Source organism: Carassius carassius, chromosome 20 (assembly GCF_963082965.1).
Source record: "Carassius carassius chromosome 20, fCarCar2.1, whole genome shotgun sequence".
Taxonomy (NCBI): Eukaryota; Metazoa; Chordata; class Actinopteri; order Cypriniformes; family Cyprinidae; genus Carassius; species Carassius carassius.
In genome coordinates, this window is record NC_081774.1 from 11,022,341 (window position 1) to 11,048,211 (window position 25,871).

General features: G+C 38.1%; 1 gene segment (V, D, J or C); it reads left to right on the forward strand.

Moving 5' to 3' along the window:
- The first annotated feature begins 7,121 nt into the window (after window positions 1–7,121).
- On the forward strand, window positions 7,122–22,593 carry LOC132096991 (T cell receptor delta variable 3-like). The segment is given in 3 exon segments: window positions 7,122–7,155; window positions 19,480–19,555; window positions 22,239–22,593. Coding segments are annotated over 3 exon segments (381 nt in total).
- The last annotated feature ends 3,278 nt before the right edge of the window (window positions 22,594–25,871 follow it).

Consider the following 25,871-nt stretch of genomic DNA (forward strand, 5'->3'; position numbering starts at 1 on the left):
AAGATTCGCTTGCCAGCCTCACGCAGTCGGCATGGTACTCTACCCTAGATTTGGCCAGTGGCTACTGGCAGGTGCAGGTGGCCGAAGCAGACCGGGAGAAGACTGCCTTTACAACCCCGTTTGGACTATTTGAATGGGACCGGATGCCTTTCGGGCTCTGTAACGCTCCGGCCACCTTCCAGCGGCTGATGCAGCGGTGCTTGGGAGGTCAGTTAATGGAGTCAGTATTAGTTTACCTGGATGATGTGATTGTCTACTCCCCAGATTTTGATTCACACCTGAGGCACCTCGAGGAAGTCTTTCGGGCCATGGAGAAGTACGGATTGAAACTACAGCCCAATAAGTGTCACTTACTACGGAGAGAAGTCAACTTTCTGGGCCACGTGGTCAGTGCGGCTGGAGTGTCCGTAGATCCTGGAAAGGTATCGGCCGTGAAGGACTGGAAGGCCCCGAGGACAGTGAGGCAAGTGCGATCCTTTTTAGGATTTGTGGGATACTATAGGCGTTTCATAAAGGACTTTTCAAAAATTGCTAAACCCCTTAATCAGTTGCTGGTTGGCACAGGTCGTAACCGGGGCCGGGGGTCGCCCAACGTAGACTGGGATGCAAATTGTGAGTCGGCGTTCCAGACATTGAAGCAGGAGCTGCTACAGGCCCCTATCTTGGCATACGCAGATTTCACAAAACCATTCCTTTTGTATACAGATGCCAGCAATCTCGGGCTGGGAGCGGTGTTGGCTCAACGGCAGGACGGAGTTGAGAGGGTCATCGCGTACGCCAGCCGGAGCCTCCACCCAGCCGAGAGGAACGATGCGAACTATAGTTCTTTCAAATTGGAGCTGCTGGCGTTGAAGTGGGCCCTAAGTGAGAAATTTAAAGACTACCTCTGGGGTGCCAAGGTGACGATCATTACAGACAATAACCCATTAGTACACTTACAGACGGCGAAGCTGGGAGCCGTGGAGCAGCGGTGGGTGGCCCAACTGGCCAACTTTGACTATCAACTACAGTACCGACCAGGGCGTGAACACATGAACGCGGACGTCCTCTCAAGGCTGCCCGAAGCGGAAAGCCCCGGAGGGGCCAGCCCGGAGGAGGGCTATATGGTAGGAGCAGTAGAGGCACCAGGCAGCAGACAAGAGGCCGTGCCTGAGAACTGGGGATGGGATCCCCGTCGGTGGAGGGAGAGACAGGCCAGGGATCAAGATGTGCGGCTGGTAAGAGAATGGCTGGAACAGGGCCGACGGCTGACGCCAGCGGAGAGGTTAGCCCAGACGGATACTGGGAGGAGGCTGCTGGGGCAATGGGACAGGCTGGAGCTGAGAGATGGCGTTTTGTGCAGAAGGGTCAGTGACCCGAAGTTGGGCGAAGAAGTACGCCAGATCGTGGTACCCGCAGATGAGGTAACGGCTTTAGTTTCGGCGTACCACAACCAGTTGGGGCATCAGGGACAGGAGAGGACCGTGTCCCTGCTTAGGAGATTCTTCTTTTGGCCCGGGCTAGAGGCATCGGTGCACGCCCTAATTCAAGCTTGCCCGAGATGCATATTGTTTAAGTCCAGACGGGAGGTCCGAGCGCCAATGGTACCCATCCATGCGAAGGCCCCCCTTCATATCATGGCTATGGACTTCTTGACACTGGGCCGACCACGAGATCGCTACCAGAACATCTTGGTAATAACGGATTTGTTCACAAAGTACGCTTGGGCTATCCCCACCCTCGACCAGACTGCAACCACCACCGCTACAGTTTTATGGCGGGCCGTCTTCCAGACGTTCGGATGCCCGGAGTTTCTGCACTCCGATCAAGGAGCCAACTTTGAGTCCAGGGTAATTAGAGAACTATGCCAGTTGTACGGTTGCACGAAAACTCACACCACTTCGTATCATCCTCAGGGGAACGGCGGCTGTGAGAGATTCAATCAGACCCTATTGGGGCTGCTGGGGACCTTGGACCAACAACGGCAGGACGATTGGGTGAGTGCCTTGCCAAACCTCCTACAGGCCTATAACAACAGTATACATAGTACTACGGGTTACGCTCCCACTTACCTGATGTTTGGCAGACACATACGAATGCCTACTGACCTGGTCCTAGGAGTGATAGCCGACCAAGAGGAAGCAAGTGTAACGGAGTGGGTGGGGCGCCATCACCAGCGCTTGCATTTCGCCTACGAGCAGGTGTCGAAAAGGATACAGACGGCAGGAGAGAAAAGTAAGCGGTTGTATGATCGGACTGCTAGAGAAGCCCCTCTACTGCCAGGAGAGAGGGTGTTGGTGAGAGATAATCGGCGGCAGGGGAAGGGGAAACTGAGTGACCGTTGGGAGGCCACCCCTTATGTAGTCTGCCGGCAGCAGAGGCCGGGGCAGCCGGTCTATACCATCCGGCCAGAAGGGAAGTCAGGCCCCGACCGTGTGGTGCACCGGAACATGATTCGCCCATGCCCTAACTACCCTGAAGCCGTGGAAGAAGTCCCCACGGAACCTGTACCAGCGGCCCCCTGGATTGAAGGTTGGGCTGTGGTACCAGGGAGACCCGTGGTGGCACCACCCCCGATCGCCCCGAGAGAACCAGAAGCAGCCCCTGAACAAGCTGAGCCCGATTCACCAGTGAGACGATCCCAGCGAGAGAACCGAGGCCGACCCCCTGCCCGCTATGGGGAGTGGACAGCCCGAGGACGTTCTAGGGACTAGAACGGATTGGCGGGGGAGGATGTCACAAGGTGACGATCTTTAAGGGCGGAACCAAAATTCGGGAAGTTTGGTTCCGCCCGGAAGTGTTTCCGCCCGGACCGGAAAAACAGAACACCGGAACTTCCGGTAGCGCCGTAAGAAGGAAAATCAGGGAATTCGATGCACCTGTGCCTAGTTAGGGACAGCGGTTGGTGATTGGAGGATACGCTGGACAAGGCAGTACTTAAGGCCAAGTTATTTCACAGTCTGGAAGCTCTCTTTGGTGTGTGTGAAGCACTGGGTTGTGCCCGTCTTGGTACGCTGCTGGTAGCTGTCTAACTCTCTCTCTCCCTCAGGCTGGAATTGTATGATTGTGAAGACATCGCGAACCTTAAAGGTCGAGAAGTGAACAGATTATACGGCGAACTGAGACGACGTGAAAAAGGGGATTGGAAGTGGCATTGATGTGAGTACTAAGAGCCAGTCGAAAGTGCCCTGTATATTGACCTGGCGTTGTGTAGATCTCTCCAGGAGGAGGAGGGTGGCCCTACCCCTAATATAGTGTGGTGGAGAGAAAAGGAGAGAGAGAGTGAATAACACGAGGAGGAATAGAGCGAACCCTGTACTTACAGTACGCTGTGTCCAGCCCAGAGGTGAGAGCCATTCAAAGCAAACTAACTGTGCTATTGTGCCCAAGTTGATACCTGTGGAGAGAAAAGGAGAGAGAGAGTGAATAACACGAGGAGGAATAGAGCGAACCCTGTACTTACAGTACGCTGTGTCCAGCCCAGAGGTGAAAGCCATCCAAAGCAGAGTAACTGTGTTTTGTGTCTAAGTTGATACCTGTGGAGAGGAAAGGAAAGAGAGTGAGTAACACAAGGAGAAACAGAGGAAACCTGTACTTACAGTGCGCTGTGTTCAGCCCAGAGGTGAGAGCCATTCAAAGCAAACTAACGGTGCTATTGTGCCCAAGTTGATATCTGTGGAGAGAAAAGGAGAGAGAGGGAATAACACGAGGAGGAATAGAGCGAACCCTGTACTTACAGTACGCTGTGTCCAGCCCAGAGGTGAGAGCCATTCAAAGCAAACTAACTGTGCTATTGTGCCCAAGTTGATACCTGTGGAGAGAAAAGGAGAGAGAGTGAATAACACGAGGAGGAATAGAGCGAACCCTGTACTTACAGTACGCTGTGTCCAGCCCAGAGGTGAGAGCCATTCAAAGCAAACTAACTGTGCTATTGTGCCCAAGTTGATACCTGTGGAGAGGAAAGGAGAGAGAGAGTGAATAACACGAGGAGGAATAGAGCGAACCCTGTACTTACAGTACGCTGTGTCCAGCCCAGAGGTGAGAGCCATTCAAAGCAAACTAACTGTGCTATTGTGCCCAAGTTGATACCTGTGGAGAGAAAAGGAGAGAGAGTGGGTAACACGAGGAGAGACTGAGGAAACCTGTACTTACGCCGCTGCCTGTGGAGAAAGAGAAAGCGAGTGAGCACCCAAGGAACGAACTGTGTGAACCAGTACTTACTGTGAGCTGTAATCAGCGAAGAGGTGAGAGCAAAACCAAGCTGAACTAACTGTGCCTGTGTGTCCCAGCCGCTGCCTGTGGAGAAAGAGAAAGCGAGTGAGCACCCAAGGAACGAACTGTGTGAACCAGTACTTACTGTGAGCTGTAATCAGCGAAGAGGTGAGAGCAAAACCAAGCTGAACTAACTGTGCCTGTGTGTCCCAGCCGTTGCCTGTGGAGAAAGAGAAAGAGCGTGAGCACCCAAGGAACGAACTGGGTGAATCAGTACTTACTGCGAGCTGTAATCAGCGAAGAGCCGTTGCCTGTGGAGGAAGAGAAAGAGAGTGGGCACCTCGAGAACGAACTGTGTGAACCAGTACTTACCGTGAGCTGTATTCAGCGAAGAGGAGGAAGAAGGAGGGCGCTACGGATACCTAAGACTCAGGCCGGGGCCCGAGCCCCACGCCCCGGATCCCCGTGGCCCCCTTGCTCCCTGACCTCTTCCCGGCTATAGCCCATCTGGAGGGCCGAGTCAGAGCTTAGTTTTAATTGCCCTTTCCCTATTCCCCAAGCTATTTTTAAATATTTAAATAAAGATTGTTTTATCACTTACTTGTTCTCGTGTTGTTTGGCCATTGGGTCGGGTTTGGGGACCTCCTCGAGGTGGAAGTTGAGAAGGGGTGTGGCTTCGTTAAAGCATAGCCAGCCCCTGGGTGTGACATATATATATATATATATATATATATTATATATATATATATATATATATATTATATATATATATATATATATATATATATATAATTTAAAGATTTATTGATCGATTTATTTATTTATATTCTATTGTTAGTATGTTACAATTATTTATCTGCAATTATTAAAAGTATTTTTATCACAACCAGCAAAATATATGTCAAATTGCCCTAAATGCTGTAGTAAATGATTAATTCAATTGTCAATTGCTCATTGATTTTTTTTATTCTAATCCACGTACAGTAATTATTTTGTATAAACTGAACTAAACAATTAGTGACATTGACAAAATTGTCATTTTTAGGTGGACACAATATTAATGACTTTAGAGAATTTGATCAAAGTAATAGCCTAATGATAGTATTTTTCTATATGAAACAGATTGATAAATGATTACAGAATTGTTAATTTTTCATAAATTCTAGTATTGGAAGGGTCTTTAAAACAATAATGAATTCATTTACTTAAAGCATTGTTAACTTTTTGGTTAACAATGCAGAAATCTGAAGAAGCAAATCAAAGCAGAAGACTCGCACAGTATTTCATGAAGAGCAGAAAGATCTTTAGTACTAAAGAATGAAAAGCATAAATCAGAGTGTTCTGGGATCAAGATAGAGTTGGACAGCCTTCTGGAGAAAAGACTGCAAATAAAGGAGATCTAGCTATTCTACTGTGCAATTATTTTACCACAGCTACAAATGAATACTTTTTTTTTTCTGGTACAACAACTAGCAAGTAGCATTTATTTATTTATTTATTTTATTTTATTTTGTTTATTTGGCAGGGACAGTGCACAATTTAGACAATTGCACCAGAGTTAGCTAATAGCTTTGCATCTGTTGTCCCTGGGCAGGTAGACAAAACAAAACAAAAAAACTTAAAACAACCACTAAACAACAAATACACTACATAAATTTACAAAAATACATATCCATCAATTCAAAATTGATAAAAACGGTTTGATATATACACCAAAATACAGAAAATACAATGCAATCATTAGTGGTGACACTCTTGTGCTGATTTTAGCCCAATTTTGAGGCTGGCTTTTAATACTGCAAAACTTCCTGAGTTTCTAATGTTTGTGGGTATTGAATTCCACTTCTCCACTACTTTAACAGAGAAGACGGATTGACCAAAGGTTGTCTTTCTAAAATGCGGTACCAAATCACCCCTAGTTTATGCTCTAGTTCTACTGGCACTGCCACTGCCAGATAAAACTATGCATCCTCTAAGAGGAGGGGGTGAAAGCTCATGAATAACTTTAAACATTAGACATACATCCGAATAAAATAAGAAATTATCAAAATTGAGAAGATTATATTTTTTCAGAATATTACAATGATGATAATCCTTAGGTTTTTTGTCTAATACTTTTAAAATTTGTTTATAGAGTGAATAAATAGGCTTGAGCGTAGTTGCTCCTGCCTTTGACCAGGTTGTTATACAGTAAGACAAATGGGGAAAAATCATTGTGTGTACAAAACGGTTTGCAGCAGACAGTGACAAATTATGTCTTATACTCTTAAAATTGTTTAGATTAAACTTAACAGTCTTGATGACCTTACTAACTTGTTTTTTGAAGGTCAAATTTGTCAATTATGATGCCTAAATATTTAACATGTGTCACAGATGTAATGACTTCACCGTTAATTAAAATATCAGGATTAACTGAGTTATTAATCCTCGCTGTAAAATACATGCAAACTGTTTTACTTAGATTAAGGGTCAAACATGAATTTGTCAGCCAATCCGACACCTTACTCATCGAAGCTGTCAGTTTGGCTGCAGCGTGTTCTTTAGATCTTGCATGGGTAAAAAATCACAGTGTCATCAGCATACATCTGGATGTTAACATCTGGACATGTTTGAGGGAGGTCATTTATATATATACAAAATAAAAGAGGTCCTAAAATAGACCCTTGAGGGACCCCTGAAATACAGTTTGCAAATGAGGAACACTTATCACCCACTCTTTTACATTGTTTTATGTTATTCAAATAGGATTCCATCCAGGTCATGGTATTAACGGATAAATTAAATTTAGAAAGTTTCGATAATAAAACGTTGTGATTAACGGTATCAAATGCCTTCTTAAAATCTCAAAACACAGCTCCAACGACACCGCCTTTATCAAGTAGACTTTTGATTCGTTCCACAAAAAAACAATTTGCTGTTTCTGTCGAGTGATGCTTTCGGAGGCCAAACTGCATCGGGTGCAAGGTAAATTTACCTTCATTTAGATGAGAGACTAGCTGATCATAAACAACCTTTTCTGTAATTTTAGAAACTATTGGAAGTATACTAATGGGTCTATAATTTGATGTAAGAGTTCTATCACCTGTTTTTAAGATTGGAGTCACTACTGTGGCCTTCCAGGATGAAGGAAAATAAGATTTTGTTATTGACAAATTTATCAAATGAGTTAAAGGCTTACATAGTATTAATTTATAATTTTTCAAGAATTTTGCATCAAAATCAAAAACATCCTTAGACTTGGACCCTTTCAAACAATCAAGTGTTTTCATTACTGTATATTCTGAGACATTTTTGATTGTGAAAACAGGGAAATCATTATTAGCCGTTGCAAGTACTCTTGGTCTTAGACCAAAATTTCTGGCTAGACACTGTACTGAATCTACAAATAATGAATTAAAGATTGTAGCTATTTCTCCTTTATCTTCTATCACTTTTGATTGTTCGTTTATTACCCAGTTTTGAACGGATTTACGCTCCTTCTTCGTAATGCTATTAATATTTTCCCAAATAAATTTACTATTTCCCTTAGAGTCATTGATTAATTTAATAAAGTAATCAGCTTTAGCCTGCCTTAGATCTTTTACTACTTTATTTCGTAATTCTTGGAATTTTCTCCTATCATGTGGTAGTCCGGATTTAAGATTTATTTTAATATTTTAAAATAAAAATATCCAAAAAATGACCTACACGCATCAAAAGAATGAGAAGAAATAAGGGCGATGATGTCATTAAAAAAATGTCAAGTTATAGTGCTGCAAAGATATCAACCTTAATTAGCATTAGCATTACTAGCCCCGGCCCGACAGGTGTCATAATACCAGTTTCGGCCATGGGAGGCGGTATGCGGGCAACATAACCACCAGCCAACCTGCAATACACGAATAACTCGCACGGCTTGTGGGCGTACCTGAACCTGATGTCAATCGTGTGGAAAGTACAGCCCACTACTTCATTTCAGTTCAGGGAAGAGAGCGGAAGGATGACTGAAGCCCTTGGCAAGAGACCACCACCCGCTACAGGGAAACAACCGCGCTCGGAATCACAAATCAAATCCGATAAGAAAAGGAGCCGAACCAGAGTAAACATCGGCACTGCTTTCAATCGCTGGAGACAACTGATGGACCTGAAAGAAATGAGGTTCGACACCGAACTTGCAACATTTCTTTTGGATTGGTAAGTTAGATGTGTTAGTATTTCGCTAGAAGTTTGTTTTATATGTTTGTGTATTTTTTTTCGGGAAGTTATAACATAGAAATGTATCGAAGGCTGTTCGATAAACGTGCTAATGTTAGCGATGGCTAACCGTAGCTGCGTTTGATAATTAGCTAGCTATAACTTACCCATTTTTTTATATCATAATTAACCTGCTCTGACTAGTCTGTTGGTCTCCGTGTCCTCTTTGCTTCGTGGTTTTTCTGTACGTGAGAAAATTGATGTGTGGCGTGAAAGCGTGTGAAAAGAGTCAATTGCGTGTGTCTCACGGTGAATGCTTGAGAGTTGGCAGCTCTGGTTACGTTGGTTGGCGCTAGCTTGGTCAACATCAGGTGTCTGATGTTGACCAATGATGTTGACAGAATGCTGTCTGTAAAATTAATTTAATTCAAATAATGTGTATATAAAACTCAAAATGTAATATGAACAAAACGAATATGAACATATTCACTGGTAAAGGTGAAGGGGAGTAGCTTGAAGATGTCATGTTTCAAAATCACTTGACATCACCCAACGTTCCTCTGGAGGCAAAACGTCCTCTTAGGCTTCGGCTATGGCTGTAGGGTTGTTGTGAAGGTAGGGGCGGAGCATAGAGACTATGCCGTTTGTTACTCTAGAGTAGACCAATTCACTTTATTGAGGCATACTGCCCCCATCTGGTATGGAATGTGGAGTATGACTTGATTTTTTTGGCAGACATGACAGTTGGCACCTTTAAATGCTGTATTAATAGTTTATCTACAAGGGACACATTTGCACAGTCAATAACACCACTGTAAAACACAGAAACATTTGAGGGAAAATTTGAAGGGAAAAACATCTACCTTATTTGTAAATATGATGGAAATGGAAGCTTCAGTGCAATTTCTACTAGAAAGGCTTCTTCTTCTTTTCAAGTATAATGGCGGTTGGCAAACCAAACTTAAATGTTGCTTTCCCGCCACCTACTGGATTGGAGTGTGGATAACATTAGGGTTTTGACTGTGATTCATATGTGGAAGATGTTGGAAATATCTGTTGGTCTGATGTCATTCAACAGAAAGACCCAGATACTGCACTTAATGTATTCATGAAATTGTTGGCCCCAGTTATGGATAAGCATGCACCTGTTAGGAGGCTGACTGTTAGAGCTACTGGGGCTCCTTGGGTTGATGAGGAATTAAAAGGATACATGGGTCAAAGAGAAAATGCAAGAGAAGTGGCAAAGAAGTCTGGATTATTATATGATTGGCAAATATATTGTAAATTGAGGAATTATGTTACCAACCTGAATAGAAAGAAGAAGAAACTGTACTATGAATCCAGGATTAATTGTATAAAATATGATGGGAAAAAGCTCTGGAGCACCTTAAATAATATCATGAGTAGGAAGAGTAATTTGATCCCATCATGGATTGAAGTGGAAGGATCGTTTATAACTAAACCTGTAGACATTGCAAATTATTTTAATGATTACTTCATTGATAAAGTTTGTAAATTAAGGCAGAAAATGCCAACATCATACTGTGAGTCAACTTATTTATGTATATCAGAAGAAATAATGAATGATAAGAATTGTTCATTTAAATTTCGAGAAGTGACAAGAGAAGAAGTAAAACAACTATTATTGTCTATTAATAATGACAAGCCACCCGGTACGGACAACCTGGATGGAAAGCTATTGAGGATGGTAGCAGACCATATTGCTACTCCCATACACTATATTTTTAATTTGAGTCTTGAGAGGAAAGTGTGCCCACAAGTGTGGAAAGAAGCAAAGGTAATCCCCTTAGCGAAAAATGCTCGTGCTGTTTTTTCTGGCTCTAATAGTCGACCAATTAGTTTGTTACCTGTTATAAGTAAACTTTTAGAAAAAATTGTATTTAACCAGATACAAGGTTATTTCACTATGAATGAATTGTTAAGCAAATACCAGCATGCTTATAGAGAAGGACATTCAACTTGTACAGCTCTTGCACAAATGACAGATGATTGGTTACATTATATTGATCACCAAAATATTGTCGGAGCAGTATTATTAGATTTTAGTGCTGCTTTTGACATAATCGACCATAGTTTGTTATTAGGGAAACTCAAATGTTATGGTTTTACACCATCTGCATTAGCATGGGTAGAGAGCTACTTGACAGATAGAACACAGAAGGTGTATTTCAATGGAAGCTTCTCTGAGGTGAGGTCTGTAGCATGTGGGATTCCACAATGGTCTTCATTAGGACCATTGCTTTTTTCTATCTTTACGAATGATCTCCCACTGGTCTGTAAAAGAGCTTCTGTGTCTATGTATGCGGATGATGTAACGCTTTATATGCCTGCACCAGCTTTAGAAAATATTACTGCAGCTCTCAACAATGAGTTGCAGATGGTATTTAATTGGGTTACTGATAATAAACTTGTTTTAAATTTAGCTAAGACTAAAAGTATTTTATTTGGAACTAAATGTTCATTAAAAACAAGGCCCATGTTGGATTTAGCACTAAATAATGTTGCGGTTGAGCAGGTACATGAAGTAAAGCTTCTTGGGGTAACCTTAGACTGTACTTTGTCGTGGTCAAGACATATAGAAGAAGTGGTGAAAAAGATGGGGAGAAATATATCTGTAGTTAAAAGGTGTTATTCGTTTTTAAATCCATATTTAACTAAACATGTTTTGCAGACCCTAGTGTTATCACACTTAGATTATTGCTCTGTGGTTTGGTCAGGAACTACAAAGAAGAATTTAGGGAAACTACAGAGGGTTCAGAATAGAGCTGCTCGTTTAGCCCTTTGTTGTACAATAAGGGCTAATGTTAACAAAATGCACGGCAAACTCTTCTGGTTAACGGTTGATGGGAGGTTAAAAGCATCACTTCTTGGCTTTATAAATAAAATTAATGTATGGAAGACTCCTGACTGTCTGTATAGGCAACTTACTCTGAGTTCTAATGTACATACCTATCCCACGAGGCATGCCGTCATTGGTAAATATATTATTCCAAAATCCAGAACAAACTCAAAACAACGTACAGTGTTGTATAGAGCTATGGTTGAATGGAACTCTCTTCCCGGTCATATTGTTAAAACTCAAAATAATATTGGTTTTAAAAAACAAATAAAGGAATTTTTTATGTTAGCTTATATTAGTAGATAGAGTACATTGTATGTGTTTGTGTGTATGTATATGTGTATGTGTAAGTGTATATGTACATATATGTGTGTATGTATGTATATATGTATTTTATGAGAATTTGTTGTTTCAGTGGATGATTGAGCATTGGTTGTGTATGTTGGTAATATGTTCATTTGTGTATTGATTATGTAGTGTGTTTTTTATTCGTGTTATATGTTGTGTGTGGACCCCAGGAAGAGTAGCGGATGCATTTGTTGCATCAGCTAATGGGGATCCTAATAAATAAATAAATAAATATTGACCATCGATTGAAATCCTGTTAATTAAATGAGTGTCTTTTTAGAAATTAAATACTTCTTCATATATTTTAAATTGCTTTGGGCCATTACCTAATAAAGCTTGGATAGAAAAAAACTTCCATTTCTCTTACTGCTTGAAATAATTCAAATCTTTCTCTTGCATAAGCCTCACATTTTAATAATACATGTACTACTGTTTCCATATTTTCCGAACTACATTTGTCACAATAATCCAGTCTGGTGTTTCCCAATCCTGACCATACTTTGATTTAGTAGACAATGGCCAATGCGCATTCTTGAAATTAAAACACCCTTCCTCCTATTTCCAGTGTTTCTTCTTTCTAAACCAACTGTTCCTTGAATGTTGTATAAATGTCGACCCTTATTTCCACTCTCCCCCTCCTTCTGCAATTTCTTCCTAATTTTCTTTGCTATTATAATTTTTCGAAGCAATTTTAATATCAACTTCTGGAAATTGTATGGCCTGTTTGGCTAAACTATCCACCTCTTAATTTCCTGCCACCCCCATATGAGCTGGTATTCAAAGAAAATGATTACTGATTCCCAGTTGTCTGGTTCTAAAAAGACTTTGTAATATTTCATAAATTAAGTCCTGTCTAGCTGTAGAAATACCACTTTCTAGACTTTCAATTGCAGATAGAGAGTCTGTGCATATAACTGATCTGATTGGCTGAACTTCTTCAAGCCACTGTAATGCTAATATAATTGCTATTAATTCTGATTTAAATACTGAAATGTGATCTGATGTTCTTTTCAAAATGTTTACTTTAAATTGAGGTATAAATACTGCTGCAGATGTTGTACCAGAATCTAGATCTTTTGAGCCATCAGTATATATCTGGATGGCACTATAATATACATGATCTATGTAATCTTGTACTGTTACGCTATCCATGATATTATCCTCATTATGTTTGTCTTTGTGTAACTGGATATCAATAAAAGGGATGGGGAAAAACCAAGGAGGAATTGCTGGCAGAACCACACAGGTGGCAATATTAACGTCACTAATCCCCATGTCTCTTGTCTCCTCTTAAATAAAGCATCCAAAACTTGTTAGTTTTTTATGGTTATATTCCCAACAGTCACTTAAAACATTCTTAACTGGATGATTTTCCGACTGACCTTTTATGTTTGCCCAGTATCTCATTCTTAAATTAATCGTTCTCATTCCTAGTGGCATTACTCCAGTCTCAACATTAAGTGATGACACTGGTGATGATTTTATTGGTCCACAACATATCCTTAATGCTTGATTCTAAATTGCCTCAGTCTTAGCAAGCTGAGTTTTTGAGGCAGAACTATACACCATGCTACCATAATCTATAGTTGCTCCATTTTAGTGCCACATAAATACTTTTGAGCAATTTCTGATATGCTCTCCATTTAGCTCCAGCTAGACATCTCATTTATTACTTTTTTAATTTATCTATTATTTTCTGTATATGTACTCTCAAATTAAATTTTGAGTCCATCCATACTCCTAAAAACCTAACTGATGCTCCAATGTTTCTCTATACAGTTTAATATTTATAGTAGGGTTCGTCTTCTTTTTTGAAAAACAAACTGCTTGTGTTTTTGCCATGGAGAGCAAAGCCCCATTTATTTGCCCAGTTTTCTATCAAATTGACAGCATTTTGAACCTTTTCCTGTACAAACTTAACATTCCTACCTTTTTTCTATATTGCAGCATCATCAGCATATAAGGATTTCCCTATCCCAGGTTCTATCTGAGAAAAGATGTCATTGATCATTAAGTTTCTAAAATAGGACTGCTGACACTTCCTTGAAGAGATCCATTCTCGATTAAACAAATCCGAGAATACGCACATCCCACTCTGACTTGAATAGTTCTATTTAACAGAAAGTTCATAACCCAGTTATACATTTTACCTTTTATTCCCATCATATCCATATGATATGCCTTTTCAACATCAATGTCTTATGTCAGCTTCCAAACACAGCACAGAATCCATAATTTTTCCTCCCTTTTCTGAAGCCACTTTGGTAAGGGGAGAAGATATTCCTCCTCTCGATAACATAAACCAGCCTGCTCATTACCATACGTTCCATAATCTTGCATATATTTGAGGTTAGATTCATAGGCCTATAATTAATGGGTTGCGTATGATCTTTTCCTGGTTTTGCTACTGGGATAATTACTCCATGTTTCCATTCCATTAGAAGCTTTCCTGAATTCCATACCTTATTATAAAGATTTAAAATGACATTTAATGAAGGATCTGATAAATGCGTAATCATTTCATAGTATATCTCATCCCTACTTGGAGAAGTTTGTTTGGTCCCACCAGTTGCTCTTTTTAACTTATACAAAGTTAGTTCATAATCCAATGGATCTCCAGTTGACTCCTCAACTTCCAATATATGTGGATTCTTCCTCACACTCTGTTCCCTGATCTTCATCATGTCATTTGATATATTTTCATTACTTTCACAAATGTTTGTGCTAGTATCTCTGCCTTCCTGCTATCAGACACAACTACTTCCTTATTAATTATCGTTGGAATACTATAATTTCTTTGTTTTCCTCCCATCTTTCTAATCATATTCCAAATCTCGTTGATTTCAATGTTTTCCCCAATATTATTGCAGTACTCTCTCCAATAATTTATTTTTGCTGTCCTGATAACCCTCCGCACAATTGCCTGAGCTTTTTTATAAACAATAAAGTCATCATAGCTAAAACATCCTCTTACTTTTTTAAGTATTTAGTTTCTTTCTTTAATTGCCTCAATTGCATTCTTTATTCCACCATGGAACAATTTTCCTCCTACATGCCTTCTTTCTACCAAATACATCTTCTGCTGTGCTCCTAAGAACCTCACTGATTTTTTAATTTAAAACATCAATATCTTCCACAACATCATCATTAATTTGAGCCATTTTGTTATGGCATATCTCGAATTCCACCTAGGAATTCTTTCCTGTTTTTATTAAGTCTACTCCAATTGTACTGCAAACAGGAAAATGATCACTACTAATAGTACTTTCATTCAATACTTTCCAATCACATCTTTGAGCTAAACTTTCTGACACTATTGTCAAATCTAACACAGAATATTTGCATTGAGAAAGATTAACTCTTGTGTAGATTCCGTCATTAATGCATACTAGCTCTCCCCAGTCCAGCATATCTTCCATAATCAATCCATTATAATCAGTAGAACTCCCCCATAGATTACTGTTTGCATTAAAATCACCACACCACACTATTTTAAAATCCCCAATTCCTCCAATATTTTCCATTATATCCTTAGTTAGCTTGTCAAATGGATTATAAAAATTAATAATCCTAATACTCTGATTTCCTTTCCATACCTCATACTCATTACAATCTTCAACTTTCCTAAACCCTATACCTTGTTCAATAAAAGTTGCTACTCCACCTCCATTTCCTTTATTCCTGTCTTTCCTAATTGTCTCATACCAACTAATCAGAAAATTTAACTGTGGTTTAAGCCACGTTTCCTGAACACAAATAATATCTGGGAACACATCATAATTTGCTATAAAATGCTTAAATTCTTGCCTATTTGCAATTAAACTTCTTGCATTCCACTGCAAGATTGCAAAAGCCATTATGAGCCCCCACACATGATGTCTGACTGTTTGTTGCTTGTATCAAGAGCCTTTCATTTATCATGTCAACTGATATGTTCTTCAGTTCCAAATATTTTTCTTCAGCTCTAATGATTATCTTAATCCTTTCAGATCTACTTTCAGTCTGTGCTGAACAATTCACCACTTCTGCCAAAAAAGCTATGAATGAAACTTTGTCTTCAATCAGTTCAATTATTTTACTTGGTTGTGGTTGTATCCTAACAGGGGCCTCCTCTACTATGCTTACTTTGGGGGTTTGTTTTACTTTAAGTGCTTCAGCATATGATATTCCTTCTTCCATTCTCACATTTTGAACCTTAATTGCATCTTTCCTTACTACACAACCTCCATAAGCTGCACTGTGCTCGCCCCCACAATTATAGCATTTTGGGGTTTTACCTTGTCTGCATTTACCATACTCATGATCGCCTTTTCATCTTGCACATCTTTTTTTGCCTCTACATACAGCAGCCACATGTCCCTATTTTCAAAAACATGATACACACTGTTGCATAACCATGACACATATCCAACCTCCATATCTGCTAGTTAAAACAAGGAAACACTCTTCTAATCAGCAAAAACCTTTATCATTCACAACATAAAATGTTATAACAGAAAAGGAGACATACAAAGATTCACTTAAAAGACTCGTTTCTGAGTCTTCATAACATTTTATAAAGCAACCATGTTTAAAAAAAGATGATAAAACTTGCTTTTTTCCCAGGTGGTGAGGAAAGAGTAGTTTATATCTGAGAGTATTTACAAGAACCTGACAGAGACTGAGTCATAAGTTTGTTTAAACTCAGACTGTTAGCATGTAGTACATAAATGGATACTTTATTCAGTTATTCTAGAAATAAGTGAGTAAATAGCTTTCAGACATTCATATATATAACATTAGTAAAGTGGTGATCAAGCATTTGTTTAAAAACACCGTTTATATCAATCATACCTTTATAAAGACTTGTTCAGGGTTTGCAAGATAAGTGTAGCCTGTGGGCTGGGTTAGGATTGGGATCCTTTAGTTCAGGGGTTTTCAAACTGTGGGTCGCGACCCACTTGTGGGTCACAGAATGGAACAAGGTGGGTCACACAAAGTCACTTGGCTGCAGCTAAATTTGCGTTTCAATAAAAACACACACACACACTCACACAGTTCAGTCTAGGGCTGCACGAATGTGACGAGTGGGGCGGGGCCGAGAGCCGTGGAGTGATTGGGAAATGAGCGACACCTGCAACACTCACCGGTCTCGAGAACCCCGGAGGAGATAGGAAGTATACAAAAGAGGAGCGACGACAGTGAAGGACGAGAGAGGCCACTGGGTGGCGTCTGTACTTCCCGGTCAGAGAGCACCTGTCCATCAAAAGCTCACTATCCAATCAGAGTAGATCACTGTTAACACCACCCCCATGAGATGTTTGTGTCAAAACACCAAACGAAAAACTGCGAAACGTAAGCGAAATCTGTAGCAATGAATTCAGAATCCACGATTAGCGAAAACGAATCTTTGAAAAACATTAACAAAGAATGAAGCATATTTGAAGAGCCTGTTAAATTTGTGCGACTGAGTTAATTTTTTTTCATTTTCATAGTGTTTTTCTTCTTTTGTAATGGCATATTTTTGATAGTTTCTGAAAAAGTTACGTTCAGTTTTATAAAGTTTCGTTCATTATTATTGAAACAAATGTAATTCCATAAGCAGGGCACAAATGCAGGATTAATTGTAACACTACAAGATTTAAACATTTCCACGTAACAAAATGTACAAAAGTTTGCAATATTTCCTTGATGTATCATCTCTGTTTAGAAAAAAATTTGCCAAAGTTCAGAAGTCTTTTGAAGATATTGCTGAACATTTATTTAACCATCACAAAAATAAATATATTTTTTTTATTATTATTTAAAATGAGACACATCTGTTTATTATAATTTTTTACCAATTTCACAATTATTTTAATCTCAAAACTGTGTTAGATAGCTCTGCTTTGCTTCTCATGCTTTTCTAAATAAGTGTTGGATTGTGCTCCGTTCTCGCCGACACAAACGGAAGATCATGAATGTATTTTCTGCAACAAAACACAGCAGCGCAGATTACAGTTCACTAGAGTGAGCCTGCTTCACGTTTTTATGGACACTACATATTTTAACGTCTGTAAACAAAAATTAAAACTGAAATATTAGTAGTGAAAATTTTTTATTTTTATTAAATACTTAATTTCTGTCATCAAACTTTTAAGATTAGGCTTAAAGTAATGTCAATCGTTTTCTTATTTTTTTTTATATATATATATTTTGGTGGGTCGTGAAATAGATTACACTTGTCTAGGTGGGTCGTAGAATGGAAAAGTTTGGGAACCACTGCTTTAGTTCACTCTCTTTCCCTGACGCTTTACTTTCATGTTTAATTACATCACTAATTTGGGGGTGGAGTAGGTATTTAGTAAACCACTTAATGTGATTGAAGCCGGCTTATATATAGACACCTGGGGTCCTTAGACTGGAACCGTGTCAATTTACTGCTGGTTCTGGTGTGGTGAACCGGTGATTCAAGGGCTATGTTTGAGTGTTCAGTGAGCGGATGAGCCGACGCTGACTGAGCTGCGGTGCAACATTGTTTCCCTGTGAGACCGTGAATGGGCGAGCGAACTATGGCAAAGTAATGCCAAACGACTTCCGTGGTTAACAAGTGTCGACTGGATACCATGATTACAGTGGGATGTTTACATCCAATTTAGTGCTTTCTATTTCACTGTTAATGCTACGACAGGTATGTTTAATTTCCCTTCGTTGTTTTAACATATATGTATATAGGAGGGTATTTGTTTTATATGCTTGGTATATGAAGACAGTTCAATGCAATATTGACCACCTTTGTTTGAGGCTATTTTATCATGTAATGTGTGAAGATTACATCTAAAACGTGAGTTGTAATGAATGTGAATCATGATCAAACAAATATTCTTAATGGTGTGGTTGTGCTTACAGACCTGTACAGCTACACCTGAGTTGCTGGCTGCTGTTCTCCATATTGTGTGGTGCGGCTTATAGTATATATTCTATTTTCATTTCTTTTGCTTTTTTTTTTTTTTTTTTTTTTTTTTTTTTGTAGCCTTTTGGCGATTATGTTATTGTATGTCACAGGCTAGAGTGGTTTTATTTACTTTTTTTATTTTTTTCATTTTTTCCCAATTCTTTTTTTTTTTTTTTTTTTTTTTATTTTTTATATTTTTATATTTATTTTTTTTTTTTTTCTTAAGACATTTGCAGTGCTGTGTAGTGTGAACCTTAATGTCTCTTAACCATACTTATTAGTGCTGTGAGTTTGCGGTGTGTAGACGTTGAGCTCTAGTGTGTACTACTTATAAGGCTCTGTGCCTCTGTCCACTGGTGGTAGTGAGAACTTGGCCTTCTCTTAGTGCTTTCTCAAACCGCTCTACTGGCTCCCATGCTGATGATTTGTTGACTTTTTTTTTGTTATATTTATTTTGTTTAACTTATTTATTTTTGTTTACATTTTAGGCCAACCAACACCAACTATTTATTAATAAAGATTGTATTTTTATACTTTTCTACGAACCTGTGTTTGTACCTTTTTATTGGGGCAGAGTTCTCCTTGCTCTGACACTAGATACCAGCTAAAACTCAAGGGGTGGCGTAGTCAGTTGTAGAATTAGAGGGCGCCACATAAGGTTATGTTTATCAATTTCAAACTTCCTCCACAAGGGGTTAGCATTGCTCTCTCCATGAGTATATCATGTTACACGATACAAATATTTAAAAAGCTTTTCGACACAGCTTTAAAGAGCAGAGTTGAGTGAATGTTTGTTCAAAGATCAACTATGTTTAGATGGGCTTTAATTTCTCTGTGCTTCATAGCTCATTGTGATGGTAAGCACATTTTGTTTCTGTATTTTTAACAAAAAGGGTTTATTTTTGTTCATATGGTATAGGCTACTAAATGTTTTCACTTGTTTTTCATAAAAATTCATCTTAATGATTTACTTTCTCTGTCTATTGTTCCCCAGTGTCTTCTGGACAGGACAGAGTTGAACAGTCTTCAGAAGAAATGACTGCGAGTGAAGGAGCTCAAGTTATTGTATGGTGTAAATATATTACCACTGATACAAACCCATACCTCTTCTGGTACCAACAGCTACCAAACAAATCACCAACATTCAGTCTAAATTAACTTTTGGTGAAGGAACTACAGAGTCTGATTTTAAGAGATTTTCTGCAACCCTGAATTCAACATCAAAAACAGTTCCACTGATCAAGAACCTACATGTGTTTGACTCTGCTGTGTATACTGTGCTCTGAGGCCCACAGTCAGAGGAAACACAACAACACTGTACAAAAAAATACTACTGGAACGTGTGCCATCAAGTACAAACACATCTTTGAATCACATTTGTAACATAATCCATAGAGACTGATTCATTGGGTGTATAAATTGATCCTGATACTGTGAAAAACGATAGTTAAATCATACGGTCACTTCAAGAGCTCAATTATATAGCATGCAAATCTACATGATTTCTCTACCACTATTATAACATATAATTTGATATAATATAATACAGTATATATTTTAAAAATTTCCTGCGTGAGAAAAGCTCATGTTACTACATAAGTACAGGCTGGGTTTAGAATATATAGATTTGAAAAAACATTTTTCGCCATAAAATATGGATAAGAGAGGAGGAGTTTGGCAAATCGATCTGAGATGATGTTGTTGAATTTGCTAGACTGTCACAAACCTCAGTCCTGTTGCTGTGACACACACACACACACACTCACACACAAAATGATACTTAATTTCATCATTTTGCTTTCTTCTTCGACATGTAAGTGCATTTCTGTATGTTTTGCATGTGCATTTAGAAAAAGATCAGATCGAGAATATTTACCAGTATTATACATCATTTTTACATTTAAATTGCTAAATGAGCTTATTATATTTTTAAAAAGTACTGTATTTTTAATACCATGATGACAATGTAGCAGCATTTAATATAATCATTATCTAATTGATTTATTTGTCAGGATACAATTTAATAATTTAAAACACTATCTGAAAAATAAGTTATTCTTTTGCTCTTTTCCAGGGGTGAGTTTTGGAGATGAAATAACACCAGACAGCACTGAGGAATCTGCTGCAGTGGGTTCAACTGTTACTTTATCCTGCAGTTATTCCTCTGCACAATCACTTCAATGGTACCGTCAGTCTCCCGGATCAGCTCCTCAATTTCTTGTGCTCATAATGGAGAGTGTGAAAGAGACTAGGACATCTGATATAGATCCCAGGTTCTCTACTAAGCTCAGAAAAGAAAAACAAGCAACAAAAGATATCAAACGTGTGGATCTGATCATCTCCTCTGCTGCTGTATCAGACTCTGCTCTGTACTACTGTGCTCTGAGGCCCACAGTGACAGGAAACACCAGAACACTGTACAAAAACACAACAGATTGCATATAGTTGACAGCAGACATGCATATAATTGGATGCAGACACTGAAAATATACATGTAGTCAACTGAACTTAAAACTACTTTATTGGCTTAAATGTTTCACATGCAGAATTGCCAAAGCAAAAGTAAAATGTCCAAATGTATAGTTAATAAATAGATAAACAAGAACCACAGCAAAGGAAAGATTAAAATAAGAAAAGCAGTGGCTATTTACACTAAATGCAAATGGCTATGGATTCTATTTATACTATGTTAAAATAGCAGGATTTTCTGCTATTTATATTACTTATTGCAAATAGTGGCATATTATCTGCACCTCAGTATTGTAGTACATTATAAAACAGTATGCAATAATTACTCAGTGTAAATTATAATTGTAATTCAAATTATTAAATGGATGCCACCATAGGACAATAAAGCCCTCCCTCACAACTTTTTGATAATTTCCTTCGTTTTTATTTAAAATAAATGCTTTTCTGATGTGATTTGAAATTTGAAAAGGGAGAAAAAACGGTCAAAAGGCAGATTCGGACCCAGATCGATTGCATCAAATTGTGAACAACACACGTTTTGCCATCTGCACCATAGAGCTGACAACTGTACTTAATCTGTTGTAATTTTGACTAGCTATTACAGAATAAACTTTAATTCCGTATAATTTTGACGAGCCAGAGGAGCTTGATTTTTTCACAGATTATCTGTCTCATATTCTACTCTCAGGACATAATGACAGGTTTAACAAACGTGTAAAAAATAATTTTTTACAAAAATTACCTACTGCAGCTTTAAAACATTCAGATATAAAACATAAGAATAGTGATGATCAAGCATTTGGTCAAAAACACTATTTATACCAAACATAATTGCTCAAGGTTTGAAAAATAACAATGTTTAGCAATTTCAAACTTCCTCCACAAGGTGTCAGCCTTGCTCTCTGCATGTATGAATATATCATGTGACATGATACAAACATTTAAAGAAGAGCTTTATGTGATAATCACAGAGCTTTTGAGAGAAGAGTCAAGTAAATTTTCTGTTCTTTTACCATATAGATCAACTATGTTTAGATGGGCTTTGATTTCTCTATGCGTCATAGCACATTATGATGGTAAGCACATTTTTGTTTCTTTGTTTAAACAGAAAATGGTTTACTTAAGTACTGTATAGGTTACTAAATGTTTACACTTACTTACTCTTATAATTAATGTTAATGATTTACTTTTTTACTAAAATTTTCCAGTGTCGTTGGGACAGGACAGGGTTGAACAGTCTTCAGGAGAAATTAATATAGATGAAAGAGAGCAAGTTATTGTAAGGTGTAATTATTTTACCACTGATAAAAACATAAACCTTTTCTGGTACAAACAACTACCAAACAGATCACCAACATTAATTCTGGGTCAATACAGCACTGAGCTGGATTTTAAGAAGAGATTTTCTGCAACATTGAACTCTACATCATTTCCACTGATGATCAAGAACCTACATGTGTCTGACTCTGCTCTGTACTACTGTGCTCTGAGGCCCACAGTGACAGAAACACACTCAACACTCAGACAAGAACAGAGGAAGTGCTCAGCTATATGATACTTATGCACATTCATCCTACTGTATATGATCTTGTTACATTTTGAATCACAAAACAATAAAGAGAATAACATTTCCAACTCAGACACTGAATGAAATGTTACAGACACTGTTTTCATCAGACTTTATTTCTCAAGTTAACTTTATTAATAGATCAATACATATATTAAAACAAACAAACTAGCTAATTAGAAAACTATTACAAAATGAAACTTGATTTTAACATAAGATGGAAGGGTGAGCGTGATTTCACCAAGTACAACATGTTCCTGGATCAACATCCTTGTTGATCCTGGAACAATATTCCAATCAACTAATCAGATTTCAGATATAACTTTTCAGGAAATATCTGTTTTAGGCTTTAAATCAGGATTAGGTGCTTCTACACTCTTGTTAATCAGCTATAATTTCCCACTGATTTTAGGAATAAATTATGGGTAGGGTTAGGTTAAGGGGTAGGGATTGTGTTAAATCTATATTTTTAATAATAATGTTGATCCAGGATCAACAAAAGATGTTGATCCAGGAACATGTCGTACTTGCCAAAATCCCGGCGACTAAGATGGAAGTATACACCCAGATTCATATTATCAAGCCTCATTACAGGATCATTAGCTCCTTCTTGAAAACAACAACAACAACAAAAACATCATTTTAGGTTTTTAGGCTAATATGCAAATGTTTCAGATATCATCAATATTTATAACAAATTAATTTCACAATGTGAATCAGCAAATGTGGCCACAAGTTGCCAGGATCTATTTTAAATTAATATTAAAATAGCTGCAAATGTCGAGAACTGAATGAAGGCTGCAGAATTCTGATCAAACAAGTCAACGTAGATAAACTCTAAAACGTTTCTGGATGGTGAAGGCGTTCATAAAAAATAAACCTTTTTGTCAAGAAGTGTGTCCTCTGTATGTCCACTGCTACAGAATGAAAACCTTATTTGCCTATGTGTGTTAGAAATACATAAATTCACCACTGGAGGGCAAAACCAAAAAGAGCTATGAAGTCAAGTCAAGTCAACAGTGAGGATTTAGACCTACTTGAAGACTTGAAATATCAAGAGAGTATATCTGCAGAGAGGAAAGAGAGCGCTACAGTAAAGACAGCGAGACACGTTCATTAGAGCACACACCAAAATATTAATTTCATTTCAACCATGGAAAAGGTGATGATTATTATGCTATTCTTCTCAGCACAGGACTTTGGTAAGAAAGATTAATTACTCTATACTTTAGCATCTGTTTAAGTTATTTCAAATATAAATTGTTAAATCTATTTTCCAGTGTGCTGGGGGCAAGACAAAGTTGAACAGCCTTCTGGAGAAATGACTGCTGATGAAGGAGATCCAGTCACTCTACAGTGCAATTATTCTACCAGTGCTACAAATGTATATATTTACTGGTACAAACAGCTACCAAACAGATCACCAACATTCATGCTGAGTGAATTTAGTTTTGGTAAAGGAAATACTGAGGATGAATTTAAGGACAGATTTTCTGCGACACTGGACTCCAAATCAAAAACAGTTCCTCTGACAATCCAGGATGTGCATGTGTCTGACTCTGCTGTGTACTACTGTGCTCTGTAGCCCACAGTGACTGAAACACACTCAACACTCATACAAAAAGTGTATCTACCACAATCCACTCCTGTCATCATAATATAATCACAAACACCACATACAATAAAAAAAGAATAAAAAATCTGCAATAATTTACTCACCCTCATCTTATCCTAGCCGTATTACTTTCTTATCTAGAACACAAAGTAGTTAGAAAAAAGCTGGTAACCAAAGATTGACTTACAACCAAAAAATTAATTCCACTGTATAGACAAAAAACACAGAGATTTCTCAAAATACTTTCATTTTTTACAGAAGTTAGAAACAATGATGTAAGGGTGAGTAGATGATGACAGACAATAAATTATTTTTATTAATAAAGTAATTAACAGAAATTGGCAATATAACAAGCATTTCATGTTGCATTAAAGAAACTGCACAGGGTTTGTCAAGAGTTATGTATGACAAAACCAATTTACTAACTTTATACCTGATTTTCTAATACCTGTATTACTATGCATTTTTGCTTACAACAAAAAGGAGAGAATACTAAAATATCATATTCTTTCAAAGTTAAAGCAAATTACTCTACAATGCTATGAGCCCTAAGTTTCCAAATGAATAAAACCCTTCAGTCAAGCTATCTCTACACTGGTATAGTCAGACTCCTCCTCCAGGTGTTTGTAAATGTGTTCAGTGTAACTTTAGCAAAGAGAGACTGATTTAACAAGGAGTCAGAACTGCTTGTGTGTTCATTCAGTTTGATTTGATTTACCACAGCATACTTATTCTGATGATGACACATTGGAAAAAATATTTAGTGTTGATTATTTCATATTTCTTGGGTAAGTTGTTTCTTAAACATAATTCCTTGTGAATTAAATGAATTAATAATTGAATGAATTAAACTGGCAAATGGTTTTCTAAATTCCAGGATGTAAATCTGAGGATGCTATCCACCAGAATATGAGAGTTCAAACAGCAGATGAAGGTGCAGCTGTAATAATTGATTGTTCATATACAACCACTGATCCAAGCCCAACTCTCTTCTGGTATCAGCAAAAAGTAAATGGATTCCCAAAGTACAATCTGAACAGAGTTGCTACTTATGGAAATATTGAGGAAGAGTTCAAGAAAAGATTTGATGCAAGCCTGAACACAAAAACCAAATCAGTTCCACTGACAATCAAGAATCTGCGTGTGTCTGACTCTGCTGTGTACTACTGTGCTCTGCAGCCCACAGTGACTGAAACACATCCAACACTCAGACAAAAACTGTATGACCATTCACAAGTTTGGAAATATTACAATGTTTAGTTTTTCATTTTGTCTTCTTATTGTCACATATTTTAATTAGTGTTATTATCAATACAATTAAACTTAAAATGTCTTTCTATTTATTTTGACAAACCATAAATCTGTGTATACAGAGTGTCTTTATCTTGGCATTTCTTATACAGAATTTGAATTACAAAGCTGGCAAACAAGACAGAGACAAATACATTTTGGATTTATAAGTAGGTTTGTTAATAATATCCTAATCTTTCAATCTCAAATTACTGCAATGTCCAAAACAAGACACCTTCTCTGGAAGCATGCCTACAAGGTAGTACTCCTGTGTTTGCAGAAATCTGATAGCATTAAGTGTATTGTTGTTACTGGCTTCTTTGGTATCTGATTGTATTGGTTAGAAATACATAAATTCACCACTGGGAGGCAGCATCCCTTAAGGTTTCTTTAAGGAGACATGCCTCCAGACATGAAGACTTTAAATATCAAGAGATGAGCAACA